The sequence below is a fragment of the Phodopus roborovskii genome, unplaced genomic scaffold (genome assembly GCF_943737965.1).
Source record: "Phodopus roborovskii unplaced genomic scaffold, PHOROB, whole genome shotgun sequence".
Taxonomy (NCBI): domain Eukaryota; kingdom Metazoa; phylum Chordata; class Mammalia; order Rodentia; family Cricetidae; genus Phodopus; species Phodopus roborovskii.
In genome coordinates this window covers 28,035,001-28,052,636 of record NW_026125052.1, presented here as the reverse complement: position 1 = coordinate 28,052,636, position 17,636 = coordinate 28,035,001, and the positions used below count along the sequence as shown (strand labels likewise).

At 49.6% G+C, this 17,636-nt stretch overlaps 2 protein-coding genes across 3 annotated transcripts in view; both read left to right on the top strand.

Annotated features, from left to right (window-relative positions):
* LOC127221080 (protein sidekick-2-like) overlaps positions 1 to 749 on the top strand; it is a 146,393-nt gene extending 145,644 nt beyond the window's left edge. Inside the window, exon 3 of the mRNA XM_051182990.1 lies at positions 614 to 749. Within this exon, the coding sequence (XP_051038947.1) occupies positions 614 to 749 (136 nt within the window). The remainder of the gene's footprint in view (positions 1 to 613) is intronic.
* Positions 750 to 2,617: 1,868 nt separating this feature from the next.
* Positions 2,618 to 17,636, top strand: part of Sdk2 (sidekick cell adhesion molecule 2) — a 116,073-nt gene continuing 101,054 nt past the window's right edge. For both annotated transcript variants that reach the window (XM_051179891.1, XM_051179902.1), the window contains exons 1-2: positions 2,618 to 2,721; positions 12,846 to 12,993. In XM_051179891.1, coding sequence (XP_051035848.1) covers positions 2,619 to 2,721; positions 12,846 to 12,993 — 251 coding nt within the window. In that variant the 5' untranslated portion in view covers position 2,618. The remainder of the gene's footprint in view (positions 2,722 to 12,845; positions 12,994 to 17,636) is intronic.

Here is a 17,636-nt window from a genome sequence, read left to right as displayed (position 1 = left end):
AAGGGACTAGATGGTACTGCAGAGCCCAGGAAAACTGTGCACATGCTCAGTTATATACCAGAGTTGGGCTGTCCCCATTGAAAGTGGATTTCTTAGGGATATGGCCTCAGCCTTGAGCTGGTTCAAAGCCAGGCTCAGTGGGACCTGGACCCTGCCTCTTATTATGTGTGGAACAATAGGTCAGTGCCAAGGTGTGCCTGACCCTCAGAACTGTGAAATGGCTTGCTAAGTACGCTCCATAATGTTGATGTGAGGATCAAGCCAAAATCCCTCCAATGCAACTGTAGAGATTGCAGTGGTACAGGTAGCGTATTGATGTAACACTAGTGTAGGGAGCATCACATAAAATTTATATTTACATCATTGTGTAAGCTACCTTGATATTAAGGTTCTTTTTTTTATCATCTCAGAAATGTCATTTGGGGAGGGTGCTAGCCATCTGTAGTTATTTTTTTCTCTCTAGCACTTTATAATGTTATTATTTTCTGTTTTACAATGGTTTTTTGCTTGATTCAGTTTGCTCTTTGGTTGATTGATTTTAATGATCTTGGCAAAGTTAAAAAGTTGATAGTCTTACATAGATCCATATTTTTAAAGTGCTACTTGTCCATAGCATCCAAGAGTCGGGGGACTGCTGTGAAATGAAGAAATCTACGAAAAGCATCTGGAACACAGATGGTGCCATCATTGGGAAGGTGACAATGGTGATGGCGGTGGTAGAGAGGATGATGGTCACGATGATGGGATAGAGGTGACGGTCATGGTGGTGGTAGTGGTAATGATGATGGTGGTGACAATAGGGACAATGGTGATGATGACGGAGAGGATGGTGATCATGATGATGAAGTGTTACAGTAACAACAACTATGGGGTAATGAGTATGATGTCAGTGATGGTAATGGAGATGTGGGCAGTGATGGTGATGATGGTGGTGATGATGGTGAAGGTGGTGGTAATTATGATGATGATGGTGGTAGTGATGATCATCATAGGTATGGTAAGGGTGATAATGATAGTGGGGAAAGTGTGATAATGGTTACTATGATGGTGTTGATGATGGTAATTATGGTTATTATGTCATGATAGTGATCTGTTTATGATGATGGTAGTTATGATGAAGTAGTGCTTATCTTGGGGGGAGAATGACAGCAATGATGAGGGTGATGGTGGGAATCATGATGATGTGGTAGTAGTGGCAAGATGATGGTGGTAGTGATGGGACGCGAGATGATGGTGATGATGATGGTGGTTATGGTGATGGTGATTATGGTGATGGTGATGGCAACTATGATGATGGTGAAGATGGTGATGATGATCACGATGCTGGTGGCATGGTGATGATGACAACAGCAGTGGTGATGGACAGTGGTTGACGGTGGTGGAAGTAACAGTGATTCTGCTGTTGGTGACAGTGAGGATGTTGATGAGATAATGATGATTGTAGTGTTGGTGGTGGTGGTGTGAGTGATGGTGGTGATGATCACGGTGACAGTGATAGTGGAGATGATGGTAGTGGTGAATGATTATGATGATGGTAATGTAATAGTAGTGATGGTGGTGGTGGTGGCAATGATGATGATGGTAACAGTAGGAACAAAGATGATAGTGGTGGTGGTGATGGTGCTAATTGTGGTGAGGTGGTGATAATGGTAGTGATGATGAGGACAATGATGGTGGGTCCAGGCCAAGACTCTTACAAATCTAGCAACTCCTATGAGTGAGCTATTCCATCCCAGTCTTAACATACCCTGGAAATAGATGGCTTTGAATTTGTCCACTGTGGTAGCTGAACAAACTCAAGGACTATGAGAACTGGGGAGAGATATCAATGATCCTATCTCCTCCTTCATCTGAGGACCCCGCTGGACCATTGCCTACTGGTATAAAAGGTAATCTCTCAGTGCCACCATCCCCATCCCGCTTCCTAGTGTCATCTTGTTAAAAGCCTCTTTGCTGACCTGCATCATTCCTGCCCCTCTGTAAGGCAAGTTCGCCATACACCTGCTCTCCTGCCATGGGCCCACCAATGCCAACTCTGTGGTTCTTTGGATGACAAGTACCTGATGAGCTGACTGAGGGCTTGGCTCAGAGTCAGGCGTGTGGACAAGAGCCAAGTGCTCTGGCACAGGAGGCTCTGTCCCCAGCTCCACTGTGTAGCACCGTGTGTGTGACATGAAGGAAGAGCTGATGGAGAACACTTGGGGAGATGTGTAAATTTTCCTGCCTCTGTCACCTGTCTCTTTTGATTAATACTTACAACACAGCCCTGTGCCTGGCCAAAAACCAAATGTCTTCTCAGTGAGCCATAGGCAGGAGAGGACAATAGCCTCTAACAGAGCAGCCCTGGAAGGTGTGGCTGTGGGCAGGGAGGTGTAGCCGTGGGCAGAGCAAAGGACAGCTGAATCCTGAAAAGATAAGCAAACCTGTGGCCCATGAGAGGGACCACATCCTATTGATAAAGACCTCGCTGGGATCCCATGACATGTACCAAGACCTTCTTCTAATCTTCACTCAGAATAAGGGGACACCATGACCTTTGACCCTGAGCCCTATTTGACCTCTGCACCTCTAAAACTACCTACCTTACTTATTGGCTGTCTCATCTGTCCTCCAGGTACATGATTACCAGCCTGGACCGCACTCACGCCGGCTTCTACCGCTGCATCGTGCGTAACCGGATGGGGGCTCTGCTACAGCGGCAGACTGAGGTCCAGGTGGCCTGTGAGTACAGTGGGGACTGTGGCAATAACGGGCCGGTACTGTTCCTTTCACCCCTGTTATAAGTCAGTGGAGTCCTTCCTGAATGGTCAAATCAGTCCTGATAGAACCGAGGCCCAGAAGGGAGCTCTCCAGAGTCACACAGCTCATCAGTGGCTTATACTACTGCTCTGTGCCGAGGCTGGAGAGTCGAGCACTCCCTGGCACCGTGTTCCAGAAAAGCATGACCTCGGCACTATCATCTCTAGCTCATTCAGCAGGGGCGATGGTTGCCTTGACCCTACTGTCTGTCCTCCAGATAACTCGCCTGTGCAATCAGTGCATAGGGATCCCATGACCTTCCGGAGGCCTCAGGAGACACCTCATGTGAGAGAACAGTAACCCTGTGAGGGGACAGGGAATGGTGTACTGGAGCTCCCAGAAGTACCAGGGGGCAGCGGGTAGAGTAAGTGGTCATTACTCAACCTTTAGTGATTGGCTCCTTCTCCTCAGTGCCAACAAAGCCCAGAGAGGCTTCCTCAGGTAAGGGGGAGGGCAGTGTCAGAACTGTAGGTCCCCCCAGTGGCCACCACCCCCCAAGGCACTCAGCATCTCTTCCCCAAACCTCCTGCTTCCTGAGGGACCTGATGCTTGCTAGAAAGGAGACTGACTGTGGGTTCTTTTAAGCTGGCCAAGGACACATCGGTGGTTACAGAAGTCTGGGAATTCTTCATGGGTGCTGTAATTTTACAAGAGAAGTCACCTACCTCTGAAAAGTAACTTCAGAGCAAATACCTAGGAGAGGCTGCTGTGGGGAGAAAAGTCGAGGATAGAAAGCACAGAGGAAATCTCACAGCTTGTCAAAGAGTGAGTGTGATAATTAGGAAAAACAGCCATAATCAAAAGTAAGAGGACAGGCCGGCCATAAGCCAGCATCAAAGGCAACTCGGTTCACACTCTAAGAGCAAAGCTTGAATCTCAACATGGGGTTTCAGGAAGCTGACAGCCGTGGCTGGAGGATGGCCACCAGGCATCTTCATTTAGTGCCAGGCATGCCCACCTTTGTGGCATTTTGACATAATGTTGTCATTTACAAAACTCACTCTCAAGAACCATGCAATCAAGTTTCAAAAGAAGATATACATACACCCAAATCTCATGTTTGAAGTTCATTTCTGATTTTAGCCACAACATAACTAACTATAGGGCACATTCAGCCCATGGACTTTGAATTGGACACACTAGCTTCTCATCATGTCCCAGAAATCAGCAGGCCTGGAGGTGAGAAGCCTCCAGAGAGACTGTGTGTCCCACATGTGTGTCCATGTGCGTGTGAATGTACGCATATGTTCAAATGTATTCATAAACGTTGATCTGCCTTTTGGTTCATTGTGTAAGGACAATGAACATGTGTGTGCAAGTGTGTACACATACACATGTGTCTTGGATACATATGTCTGGGTCAATCTGCCTCTACACGGCAGTGCATGTGTTTGTGCAAGTGTGTGTCCATGCACTGCATGGATTTGTGTGTGCAAATGTACACCCAGATAAATATGTATGTGTGTGTGTGTGTGTGTATGTATACAGCCTGTGCTCACAGGTATGTGTGTGCTTGCATATGTAAACATGTGAAGACCTACCTTGGCCTGTTCTTTCCTCTTGGGAGTGAGTGCAAGAGAGGACATGCTTTCCCAGTTTCCCCCGTCTGTCTGTCTGTCTGTCTGTCTGTCTTCCTACACAGAGACACCATTCTAGAGTGAGTGGCACCTGCTGTTTCTCCCAACCCTCGCTCGCCCTCCCCTCTTTTGCTGTGCCCACCTGGGGACAGGGGAAGAGTCTGGGTCCCATGACTTCAAGCAGCTTGCTCCCCAGTGCCCGTTATAGGGATCCTGGAGCTGACAGGCTCCACCCCAGTCCCCGCCCCTCTCTGGAGAGAGCTTGTGACTTGTGTTCTAATGAGAAATTAATAAGGGCAGCTGACTAAGAACTAATGATAATGGCAAGGTCGTTTTTTTACAAAAAGATTCTTTACATGTTTTTAATTACAGCAATTAAGGGGAGTCAATAAAACTTCTCCCCCTCCCCGGCCCCACTCGAAATCTCTTTCTATGTTTTGAAAGTCGCCATAAATCCCTGCCATTGAGTGAGTGAAATGAATGGCCAGGAGATTGAAAAGGCTCTCCAGACTCAGGGTTCCCATGAGCCAGACTTTCACCACATCCAGGGCCTGTGGCTTCCTCTCTCCCCCTCACCTGGGTGGTGCCCCCTCCCTCTTCCCTAACCCTTGCTGACATGCTCAAAATGGAACTTGTCATCTCACCCCATCCCACCCCATCCCCCCACCACACCGCACCCCATTCCACCCCATCCCACCCCATCCCATCCACTTCACCCCACCCCATCCCACCCCATCCCACCCTATCCCTTCCCACCCCATCCCACCCCATCCCATCCCACCCCACCCCACCCCACCACATCCCATCCACTTCACCCCACCCCATCCCACCCCATCCCATCCCAACCCACCCCAATCACTCCACCCCAACCCATCCCATCCCACCCCATCCCACCCCACCCCATCCCATCCCATCCCACCCCACCCCATCCCATCCCATCCCACCCCACCCCATCCCATCCCATCCCACCCCATCCCACCCCACCCCATCCTACCCCATCCCATCCACTTCACCCCACCCCATCCCACCCCATCCCACCCCATCCCACCCCACCCCATCCCATCCCATCCCACCCCACCCCATCCCATCCCACCCCACCCCAATCACTCCACCCCAACCCATTCCCCCACCACATCTCACCCCATCCCAACCCATCCCACCCCATCGCATCCCATCCACTTCACCCCACCCCAACCATCCCCCCACCCCATTCCACCCCATCCCACCCCATCCCATCCCATCCACTTCACCCCACCCCAACCCATTCCCCCACCACATTCCACCCCATCCCACCCCACCCCACCCCATCCCATCCTACCCTACCCTACCCCATCCATTCCACTCCATCCTAGCATGCCAAACTCAACCATACAGGGCAGAGCAAGGCCCTGCTTGTCCTGGGAATCAGACCCACTCCCCTTGTTATCAGGGTCCCACCAACTACTCACTCAGAGCGGGACTGGGGGTCACTCTGTAGTCAGGAAGGCTGGAGTGACACTAGAATGCTCTGACTGGCCTGCTTATCCGGGTCTCCCCTCTACAGCATGAATGTGGGTAAAGGCCAGGAGCACAGGGGCTGTGCAGCCAGCTTGAGGCAATGTAACAGGTTTGTCACAAGTGTCCTTTGCTGAATATTTACGTCAGTCATGAATGGTATAAGTGGCATACGCCTGTCATCCCAGCTCACAGGACTCTGGAAGAGAGGGATGTCAGTGGGTTACAGGTCAACCTCAGCAACATGGCAGTACCTTGCCTGAAGGAGAAAAAAATGCCTGCAATTGTCGTAGTGTCCTACAGCATACCCAGCACTGTTCCAGGCAGTGATGGTGTAGCAGGAAACACAATCAAGATCCCTCCCTCCAGGAAAGCTAAGAAGTCTATATAATAATATAATATTAGAATATAATTGATGTAATCTATATGAGGCCCATGAATGAATGCAATGTATTTGAAGGAAAATGGAGCCATGCAAGAGGGGTAGGGGAGGGGTGGGTTCCCTACTCCATGCAGTATTGGAGAATGACCACCAAGGACATGAAACTGAGCAATCTGGTAGGAAGATGGGTGAGCCACACAGAAGGAAAGACCATGCCAAGCCAGGAAACAAGTGTAAAGGCTCTGTGGTATCCTTGAGGGTCTGAGATGAGGTGGCATAAACGCTCAGAATGAGCTGGAAGTCAATGATGGTTAAGGCAGGGCTGAGGTAGGATCTGGTGTCGGATAGGTGGGTGTTCTTTTCATGATAAATGCATAAATCCACAAGGAGGTACTTGGCCGTGTGCACTCAACTGTCAAGAGTCGCGTGCAACCAGATCACGTGTGAGAGGCATACACCTATGTAATTGGTAAATTGATGAGATTAGGGAAGTGGTGGGCGGCATAATTAGTCAAATTACCGCGTATGCACCATTCTAGCCAGCAATTGCATCGTTGGAATGGTGCACTAGAGGTCTCCCCAGAGCCTGTGAGCTGGGAGGGCCATGGGGGACTGTGCACAGCATCACATCATGTGACCCAGGGAATTCCCAGCAGCTGTGAAGATAAACTCAACTGAAAGCCAGGATTTCAGAGGGGGGAGGGGGCGATGCCACAAAAAAAAAAAAAAAAAAAAAAACCCACATTATCCGTCACCACCACCCCCCAAAAAATCACAAGAGACCACATACAGGTTAAACCCAGGGGTGAATGTTTAAAAATAGGTTAATTAGCCACGAAAAGCCTGAGTAATCCGTTTGTGAGGACACATATAGGTGGATGGCCCAGCATTCTGGAGAAAGGTTCACCCGGGCAAGGGGAATCTGGTAACCACCTTGTCGGGACCTTTGAACTGGGTGCTGTGTACAGACAGGGGGTGTTGATTTTTTCTTTTTTTTTTTTTTTCCTTCAAATTACACATTCATTTATATTCATTTTGTATGCATGCTCCGTGCAATGATTTAAAGATAAGTACGAGCAAGGATGTATTCTGCAGTAGAATTCTCACCTTACAAGCCCTCTTACACACTAACAAAGACATCAAGAGTGAGCTCTGGGCCACACCCCACTGGGCCTAGGGCCTACAGTCCTCTGCCCTGGTTGGGGGGGAGGGGAGTGTCTGGAAGGCTGGATAGGCCCTGCAGGGCATAAGATGGTGGGTGGGTAGCCGGGTGAGCAGTATTTCAGGAAGTTAGCAAAGGGAATGAAGAAAGTTCCCAGGGGCCCTGAACCCAGCCTGTCCTCCCCCCCTGCCTCAGCCCAGATCCTTCACTGGCAGGCTGGCCTCCTCAGTAGCCTCGCCCTGCTCAGTTTAGTACTTTCCAGATGTGTACAATGGGCTAAAGAGGGTGTATGTATACAATGGGTGCTGCCTGCTTGAGCCTGGGGCTCTCTAGCAGATCCTAGCGCTCTTGTGACATTAAAAAAGAGAGGCCTTGGCGTCACAGTGAGGTAGGGACTCTGAAGTAGAGGAGTAGAGGATGGGATCTATGCAGACCAGGGGCCAAGGCTAAATAAGCCCATCCTTTGTCTACCCATCCCACTGTAAACATATACATTCGTGCCCACCTACAACCATCTACACACATATGAAAACATATCCAACCATCCAGCTCATCACACACACCCATCTACTCTACAGATAAGCATCCCTCCACACATACAACCATATACCTATACATAAAACAACCATACGTAGCCACATGCAATCCATCTGTCCATATACTCAATAACATATATGCATAGAAACACAAACATACATAATTCAATGATCCATCCTGCCATCCCTTTCTTCCTTTTCAGTTACCCACTCCCCCATCAGTCCAGGCCTTCATCCATCCCCTGCATCCACCCGTTTACTCATGCAGCCCTCCATCTCTCCATCCCTGCAGTAACTTCACCCTACTTACTTGCTGCCCACACCCTCTCCTTCTGCCCCACCTTATAACCTTTTCCTTACACACACACACACACGTACACACGTGTAGACACATGTGCAGACACACACAAACATACATGCACATGCACACCTAGCTACAGCTACCCCTCATTTATGTCTCAGCTTGAAAGGGGCCTCCCCCACTTCCCAGCCTGAGGAAGGTTTTGCTAGCACTTCTCAGGGAACTCTGTCCTTTCCTTCCCAGGAATTGTCACAGATTCCTCCAAACACTTCCTGATGGACTTGTCTGCCAGGTCAGACTGTAATCTCAGTAACCAGTCTTCCCTTTCTTTAAGATTTTTTAATGAAATGTATGGGCATGTGTGTGCACCTGTGTGAGTGCATGCGTACCATGTCTGTGAAAGAAACCAGAAGAGTGTGCAGGACCCGCTAGAACTGGAGTTACAGATGTCGTGTGTCAACATGTGCATGCTGGGAGTTGAACCTGGGGCCTCCGCAAGAAAAGCTCCAAGAGACCAGTTCTTTGATTAGCACCTTCACAGAGCCGGCCGACCCACAGTAGAGCTCCATTAGGAGCTCTTGGCTCTAGGCAGAACAAGAACCTAACCATCTGATAGACAATTGCTTGCGAATACACTAGACTTCAGATGTCTGTCCCTGCTGATCACCTAGGAGGAACTAGGAAAGAGCATGGGTTTCTGAGCATGGGTTTCTGCAGAGAATGCAAATCACAGTTGAGCAAGGAGGGAGGCGGCACTGTGCTCGACCCTAAATGCTTAACGTTGGCTCAGCCGCTTCATCTCCATGAACCTTCATTTCCTTGCAGACCAAATGGAGCTAATAAAACAAGGGAGAGTGGGGAGAAAGGAACACTATTATCATGAAATTGCTTTAAATTGTTTAAATCTATCTTTCTGAGTTCTGTGAAAAGTTTTTAAAAAAAATAGATAAAAATTATTAGAAGAATGAAAATCAGCTTGATTTATTGATGTAATTTTTTATAGATAGGGCCAACTAGTAGAAATTAATAAACAACTAAAAGTGTGTATTTATTAAAAATCTATCCTGTCATGTTATTGGAGGCTCAAATGAGATAATGTATGTATAGTCTGTCTGGAAAGAAACCCAGAATAGGGTAAATGCCGGGTTTTCATTCTATTTGGATGGTTTGGGATAATCTTTGTTGAGGAGGTAATGTTCACTTTAGTGATTTAGTTCATGAAAAATGTACAGGATTCCAGTATTCTAATGCTGAGAATATTAGATACACTTATTTGGCATTTAACACTCCTCCAGTTCCTATGGCTGTGTAACAAATGACCCCAAGGCTGTGTGACACAGGACAGTGTTTAGAAGCTGACACTTTAAGTCTGGAATCTGGACGGGGCTCACTGGGGACAAGGCAAAGACAGACAGTCCTGCTTGGTGACAGTTGAAGCCTCCATAGTGAAGGCTGCAGGTGAAATAACCCCTGTCCATCTGGACATCTAGTGTTGATGGCAGTCCCCTGGGGACCCCAGTTCTCCTCCACCAAGGCATTCCCATGCACACTCGACTGTGCTTCCTCACAACATGGTGGCTGCATTCTAAGGGCCAGTACCTGTCAAGTAGAGTCAAGTAGATGTGCTCTTCTTTGATGACTTCACCTTTAAGACCATATAGCATCCACTCCCAGCATGTTCTATTGATGGAACAGTCTTGAGCTCCCAAGACTCAAGGGGAGGGTATATGTGGGAGAAGTATGAGTCACACTGTAATAAGAGCATGTGGGAAGGGGGATAAATATTGATTCAGGCACCTTTGGGAAGATGCAATCTGGCATATACACATCTCATACAACCCTTAGTACAACTCACGAGGAAGCTACCCTTGTTTTCAGTTTTACAAGAGAAGGAATTATAGTTCCACAAAGGTCAAGGGTCAAAGACTTGGAGCACATGGGGCTAGGATTTGAACTCTACCCTTGAAGTCTCCAAAGTTACTATATAATGTATTCAGTGCCTGCCAAAGTTAAAACAAGGATGCTGTCAGTAGCTGTTTCCTTTTAAAACACTAAGTTCCATTATGCAGGACGCTAGAGAGCCACGGGTCTGTGGTGAGCTGTGGCTCATCCTAGTAGCATTCTGAGCAGGTACCTAAGAAAAATAAAGCCTAGCTGTGGGAAGCAGGTTGTATACTACTCAAGGTGGCAAGATGAGAGATGGGCATTAAAGTAAGAAAGACTGGTTATGGAGGACCTTGAATCTAGGCAAAGAGGATCTAGGCTTGGAGCAATAAGGAGACTCCACAGGCTCTAAGTGAGAAAAGAAGCATCCTAAGGGGGGGGGGGTGATCTAGATGTAGATGGGAGTCAGCCCTAACTTGTCAGCCCTAGCTCATGAACTGGTACCCAAAGGAAGACTGAGGATTTTGTAGGGAGCGGGAAAGAAAACACCAGTGATGGGAGCTCAAGTGATTAGGGCAAAGGGGCCGGTAGAGGACAATAAACAACACACAAGGTAGAGCTTTTGAGGATGTAGCAAGGTCTCCCCAACCCTCTCATCTCTCTCCCTCTCTCTCTCTCTCTCACACACACACACATACACACACACACATACATACACACAGAGACACACACTCACACTTGCATATACACACACACATACATACACACACACTCACACTTGCATATACACAGACACACACACATACACACACATACACACAGACACACAGAGCACACACAGATATACACACATATACATGCAGACACACACCCACACTTGCATATATACAGACACACAGAGCACACACAGATACACACACATATACATGCGCGCGCGCACACACACACACACACAGAGCACACTGTCAGGAATGGTGTCTTGGGGCCCAGGGAAGAGTTGGCACTGGAGAGTTGTTTACAGCAAAGCCACGGTCAAGGTTAGGGGAGCCAGTCCTTGGATCAAGTCCAGGCTGAAGAAAAGGAGCGCGTTGCGCTAGCAGCCTTACACTTGGGTGTCCTCGGCATCTGCAGTGGAATCAGGAACTCAGAGGCTCAGGTGTGTTCTGCAGGGCCCCCCATGTCCCCGGGAAAGTGGGGAGCACCCTGGTGGGGAACTGCCTGTGATGCGGTGGGAGAGCCCAGCGCTGCCTTCAGACAACACTGAAGTCCTCACGCTTGGCTCAGGCCTGAACCCCACCCACTCCAGCCCTCACCTCTGGAAAAACAAGAGGTCCTGAAGGGGGAGGCCTGTGGCAGTCAGAGGACCAGGCTGATCAAGGACACGAAGAGGCCATGGGGTTAGGAGTTGACAGAAAACTTCTGCCTCAGTAGGGCATGTGTTTTTGTAGTTAGGAAGGGGACCCTGGGTAAAGGAGAAACTAAGACTCCATAAGCCATAGTCTGAACTCCCAGTGCGTATTGGCCTGCTGGTCTAAACGTGTCACAGTAATAAATAAGAAGAGGGATTGGGAACTAATGGGGGTGTCCCCATTCACACCCCCACCAAAGAAATGAGAGGCTCTGGGGGGTGGGGATCCCAACAGCATTTTTTAATTCAGGTGCCTCCAATACACAGCCAACCTGGGCTTGTCACAGGTGAGCATGGTTGCCCTTCATTGGGTGCCAGGAGAGTCTTTGGGTTCTGATCAGGCAGCTCCAGGGGCTCGGAGACTCTGCATGTCTCAAGGCCGCCAGGGTACCTCTGCTGTGGCCTCAAGCATCAATCACACTTGGAGTCTCAAGGATGCACATTCATTGTCAAGGTCATAATGGACCAGGTGCTCTTTTCCAAAGCCCATTCCAACACACTGCTGTGGAAGCCAATCCCTTGACCCCAGCCCAGCCCAGCAGGCAGGTAGAGACCAGAAATTACCCCCTAGTGATTTCTCTGTTCTCTGTTTCCTCCTGGCTTGCATGAGATCAAGGCTGGCAACAATGTCTCCACTTACCCGCTAAGGGCTGGGCATGCTTTAAAAAGAGCAATGGAGTGTTTATGTTCAGAAGAGGCCTCACTCATTCCAGCATGCCAGGCCCCTTCCCTCTGCCTAAGGCCATAGAGGTCTGGTCCCACGACCCCATAGCCTAGTCCCCTGCTGTACTGAAACAGTTCCACAGGGCAAGGAAGGGGAGATGCTACCCAATTCCAGAGTTCAGGGTCTGAGTTCAAATCCTAGCTCTTTTCCTTGCTGGCTATATGACCTTAGACAGGTTAATTAACTTAGCTCAGGCCATCTGAGCAGCTTTTTCCATTGTAAAATGTGTAAGATGGTGATAAGCCTCCCGTGGCTGTGCGATAAATTGAGTCAAGGATTCATGGGTACAAATTACACAAAACCTAAATGTCAAAGCAGGACACATCACACAGAATACTAGCAGAAGTGTCCAACAGCATGCCCCGTGACAGACCTTATCATCTATGAATGTGGTGAGCTGTGTTCATAGCTCTTCTGGAATGTCTGCAGCCCAGCGAGGGCACAGGTTGGACACTCCTGATGGGATGTAAGGTGCTCCAACTTTTCTTCGTGGTCTTCCTCTTGACAGCATCCTTTCTCTGCTGAGCAGTCCCTGAGACTGGGCTGACCCCTGACCTCTGCACCTCCTCTCCCCACAGACATGGGGAGCTTTGAGGAGGGCGAGAAGCATCAGAGCGTGTCCCATGGAGAAGCTGCTGTCATCCGAGCGCCTCGAATCTCCAGCTTCCCCCGGCCACAGGTGACCTGGTTCCGTGATGGCCGCAAGATCCCGCCCAGCAGCCGAATGTGAGGTCCTACTCTGGGGAGACTGGAGGGAAGCTGGTCCTGGGGGGTGGAGGGGGGAGGTCTGGAGCCAGATGCAGTCTCCAAAAGCAAAGGAGGGCCCCTCCTATAGAAACTTCTCAGTGATTCTGTAACACAGCCAGCTGGGCGCGCCCCTGGATGGTGAGAGAAGTCCGGTTTATGAGGGTTTGTCTTGGAATATGCATGCAAGGACCAGGGTGTTGCCGCCACACTCAACTGAAGAATAATTTTGCTCCCAGAGGATTTAAGTCACCCAAACATGCCCATGCAAAGGTACTGTTGCCATGGGAACAGGCCCAGGACTCAGGCCATGGCAGGGGTGTGTGTGTGTAGGTGCTTATGCTTCTTGGGTGTGGCTGGGCTTGCTCAGTGTATTTTGACTGCAAGGAGTTGGTGTGGCCAGGGAAGGCTAGGACAGACACACACACAGCCCTTTCAGCATGCACAAAGACCCTTCTGTCTTCCCCTAGCCTCAACTATGGGCTTAGCAGTGAAGCCAAAAAACACCCTTCACCCTCCAGCAGGCTTCACCTCCTGCACTGCTCACTGTCTGGGAAGCCCAGGCTTTCCTCTCCCTGCTCCACTCCAAGGCCCCTTCCTTGGAGAAAAACCTACCTTCTCCCAACCTGCCCTGCCTGGCTGGCTAAAATTTGCAACCTATAAGGTCAGGGCAGAGCTTGCCATAGCCCCACCTCCCTGGTCTGTAGGGAGTGGAGGAAGATGGGGACAGGTTTGCCTTTGGGAAGCATCAAGTTCCATGATAAAAGCATAACAATAGTAGCATAGCAATATAGCAAACGCAGAAGCTGCACGTAGTAAAGTTCTCAGGACTGTGCTAAGCGCATGCGTGCGTGCTTGTATATACACACACACACACACACACACACACACACACACACACACAGGCGCGCATGTCCCCTCTTCCCTGGGCTACTGCAGCCAGTGTGGAAGGAGCCACACTGCCTTGTTCCCTTTCCTACACACAACTTTGTTGCTAAGTGTCCCACCCTCACAACAGCCCTCTAAAGCGGTTGACTTTATCCCACAGCAACAATCAAGCAAAGCAACTGAGGTTCAACTACTTTTCTAGATCTCTCCCAGCTGCTTAGTCGTGATAACCCTTGCCTTCTGTGAAACATATGTGCAGACAAGCACACAGACCCCAGTGCTTCATAGAGCTGCTCCTGACACAGCGATTCTCAATCTGACCCCCCTGTGGGAGCATGGAAATGATCCTCACCTTAGGCTCTTGCCTAAGGCATGTTGATTCCATTTAAATGGGGTGCTCTTTGGCTGTCAGAATCTTTTAAAGCTGCCTGTTTGATTCTAATGTGTAGTCAGAGTTGAAAACCATCCTCAGAGCCAGGCACTTGGGAGGCAGAGGCGGGCAGGTCTCTTGTGAGTTTGAGGCCTGCTTGGTACACATAGTGAGACCCTATCTTGAAACAAAACAAAACTATGCGCAGAGGAGGAAAACCATCCTCAGTATGTATCAGCCACCTACAGCCAGTTGCTGTGTAACAAAATGTCTCAATAGATCAGTAAGCATTTACTGTGTTTTCGTTAGAAGTCTGCAGATTGGTGGTTTACCTGGACCAGGCTCCCTGCTTCTTGTGGTTGGGGTCATTTGTCTGGGGTTGTCTGTTACTGGCTGCCCTGGGATGGCCTTTTGCTAAATGACAGGCCTCTTGGCCATGTTTCACATGCCTCATCCTCTAGCCTGTTGGCCCCAGCATAGTCAATGGATATTTCAGAATAGAAAGGGAGGAAACCCACACATATCAAGCCTCTGCTCACATCCCATTGACAGAAACTGACATGACAGAAGGCTCTCTATGTTCATACCACTTGGCTGTGTGTCTGTTCGTGAACAGATGGCCAGCAGGAAGCATGAGGCTTGGGTACCCAGCAAGCTGAAGGGTGGAGTGTGGTGCAGGAGAATGGGTAGAATGGGTGGACAGCTGCCCTATGAGTGAGTGTGCCCTCCCCACCCCTCCACCTAGTTCTAAACTCAATTAAGCCAGTCAAATACATTGCCCATCATACAGCTAATGAGATCATATTGTGGAAGGGAAATTTTCTACCGCGGAGATGCTGGAACATGTCAGTGAGTCCCAACTCCATCCTAACTCCTCCCTTTCTGAGTGTTATCTCGTGGACCCCAGGTGTATCAATGAAGCCATCCTGCAAGCTAATCGATTGGAAGCGGCTGCCTGGAACTCAGAACTGGAAACAATTCTGAGGTTCCATCCATTCTCGTGGAAAAAAAAATATGATTTGATTAGTAATGTCTGCCCTGACTGTAAAAGGGGGTATGGTGGCACTCACCTACTACGTTTGCAGAGGGAGATGCATCCTTTACTCGGCGCTCTCTCTTCTTTGATCACTTTCCTACTACCACTCTTCATCCTTTTCTCATCCCCTTCCTCCCTCCTCATCTGCTTCTTATACCTAGCGCCTTTGCCAAGCAAACAGAACAACCTTGGCTTGTAGAACTCTGTGCACAGGCGTGCGCGCGCGCGCACACACACACACACACATGCCTGGTTATACATGACCACTCCCGCCCACTTTCGTAAACGTGTCTACTGGAATAGTTTTATTTTGGTAATTGCAGCCAATTAATATTCATAGGTGAGCAGACCGGCTCCCTGGAAGCAAGTCCCCTGAGTGTGTGTGCTGGCACTCAGTATCTGATAAGTGCTGTTAGCCAGCAGGCTGTGTGGACCACTGTCTACAGAGCTTGCCTCTCACCATCAGGCAGAACTCAGCCCCAAGCCTGATGCAGAAAGGGGATGTGATTCCTAGCAGAGACACGCGCTGGGGGCTTTGGACACACTGTAGGATAGCTTACTCTCTCCTTAATTAAATTATGGCTCCAGCACCCTTGGAACCAAGAAAGGGGCTGCTAACTGAGAGCAGCAAATTGAAGGCAGAGCGAGGGTTAGGCCAATCATGGTGAATGGGAGAAACAAGGGTAGAGGACCCAGGCCCTGCTGAGAGGTGAGCTCTGCTGTTGTCTCCCCACTCAGGGCTCTCCTCCCAGTGTGGGCATGTCTGGAGTACAGCAGGCTGGATACTCTGCACGTACTGGAAATGAGCACAGCATCCTTCCACGGTTACCTGGCATGCACAGGGCTAGGGACCCCTCCTGCGAGAATCAAAGTGACAAGTCAGAGAGCCTCTGCCTCCCATTCCACTCCGTGTCCAGAACTTGAACCCTTGCCCTGTGCCCCCCACCAGTCCCAGGGTTTCCAGGCTAGAGTGCTGGAGCAGGCAAGGCCAGCCACAGTAACCAATAAGGCCACGTTCCAGGGGGCTAAAACCACAGAAATTCCAACCTGGAGCAATGGACAAGAAGGGTGACTCCACACAGTCACTTAAAACCAGTGTCACTAGAGCTCTGTCATCACCAAAACTGGTTTCCAAGGTTACCTGGCTCCAATTGAGGGGGATGGTGCAGGAGTTCCCATTATCCAAGATCAGAGGTGTCCACACACTCCACCCACACCCCACAGGAGGAGGATGCTGAGCTATGCCTCGCTGCCCAGCAGCCACAGCCTCCTTCGGGTGAAGCAGCTCCAGGCTCCTCTTCAGACAGGCTTTTACAGGACAGGTTTTAGCTCACTTTCCACTCCTAACTGCTCCAGACTACAGACTGACTGAGTTAGAAAGGAGACCTGTGTTTTGATTCCTGGCTCTGGGAGTCCAAGTTTGAGGGGCACTGGCTGGTCATGAATTTGTTGGCAGAATCATGAGGTGCCACATACAGGGCATCGTGCGACTAGAAACGTGTGTGTGTGTGTGTGTGTGTATGTGTGGTGTGTGTGTATGGTGTGTGTGTGGTGTGTGTGTGTATGTGTGTGTGTAGTGTGTGTGGTGTGTGTGTGTGGTGTGTATGTGTATGTGTGTGCTGTGTGTGTGTGCTGTGTGTGTGGTGTGTATATGTGTATGTGTGTGGTGTGTGTGAGTGTGGTGTGTGCTGTGTGTGGTGTGTGTGTGTGTGTGGTGTGTGTGAGTGTGGTGTGTGTGTGTGTATGTGTGGTGTGTGTGTGTGTGTGTGTGTGTGGTGTGTGTGGTGTGTGTGTGTAGTGTGTGTGTGGTATGTGTGTGTATGTGTGTGGTGTGTGTGTGGTGTTTGTGTGTGTGTGTGGTGTGTGTATGTGTGTGGTGTGTGTGGTGTTTGTGTGTGTGGTATGTGTGTGGGGGGTATGTGTGTGTCTAGTGTGTGTGGTGTGTGTGTGTGGTGTGTGTGTGGTGTGTGTGGTGTGTGTGTGGTGTATGTGTGTGGTGTGTGTGTGGGGTGTGTGTGTGTGGGTCTAGTATGTGTGTGCGGTGTGTGTGTGTGTATGTGTGGTGTGTGTGTGTGGTGTGTGTGTGTGTGTGGTGTGTGTGTGGTGTATGTGTGTATGGTGTGTGTGTATGGTGTGTGTGTGGTGTGTGTGTGTGTGTGGTGTGTGTGTGGTGTTTGTGGGTGTGTGTGTGTGTTTAGTATGTGTGTGTGGTGTGTGGTGTGTGTGTGGTGTGTGTGTGGTGTGGTGTGTGTGGTGTGGTGTGTGTGTGTGTGTGGTGTGTGTGTGGTGTGTGTGTATGTGTGTGTGGTGTGTGTGTGGTCTATGTGTGTG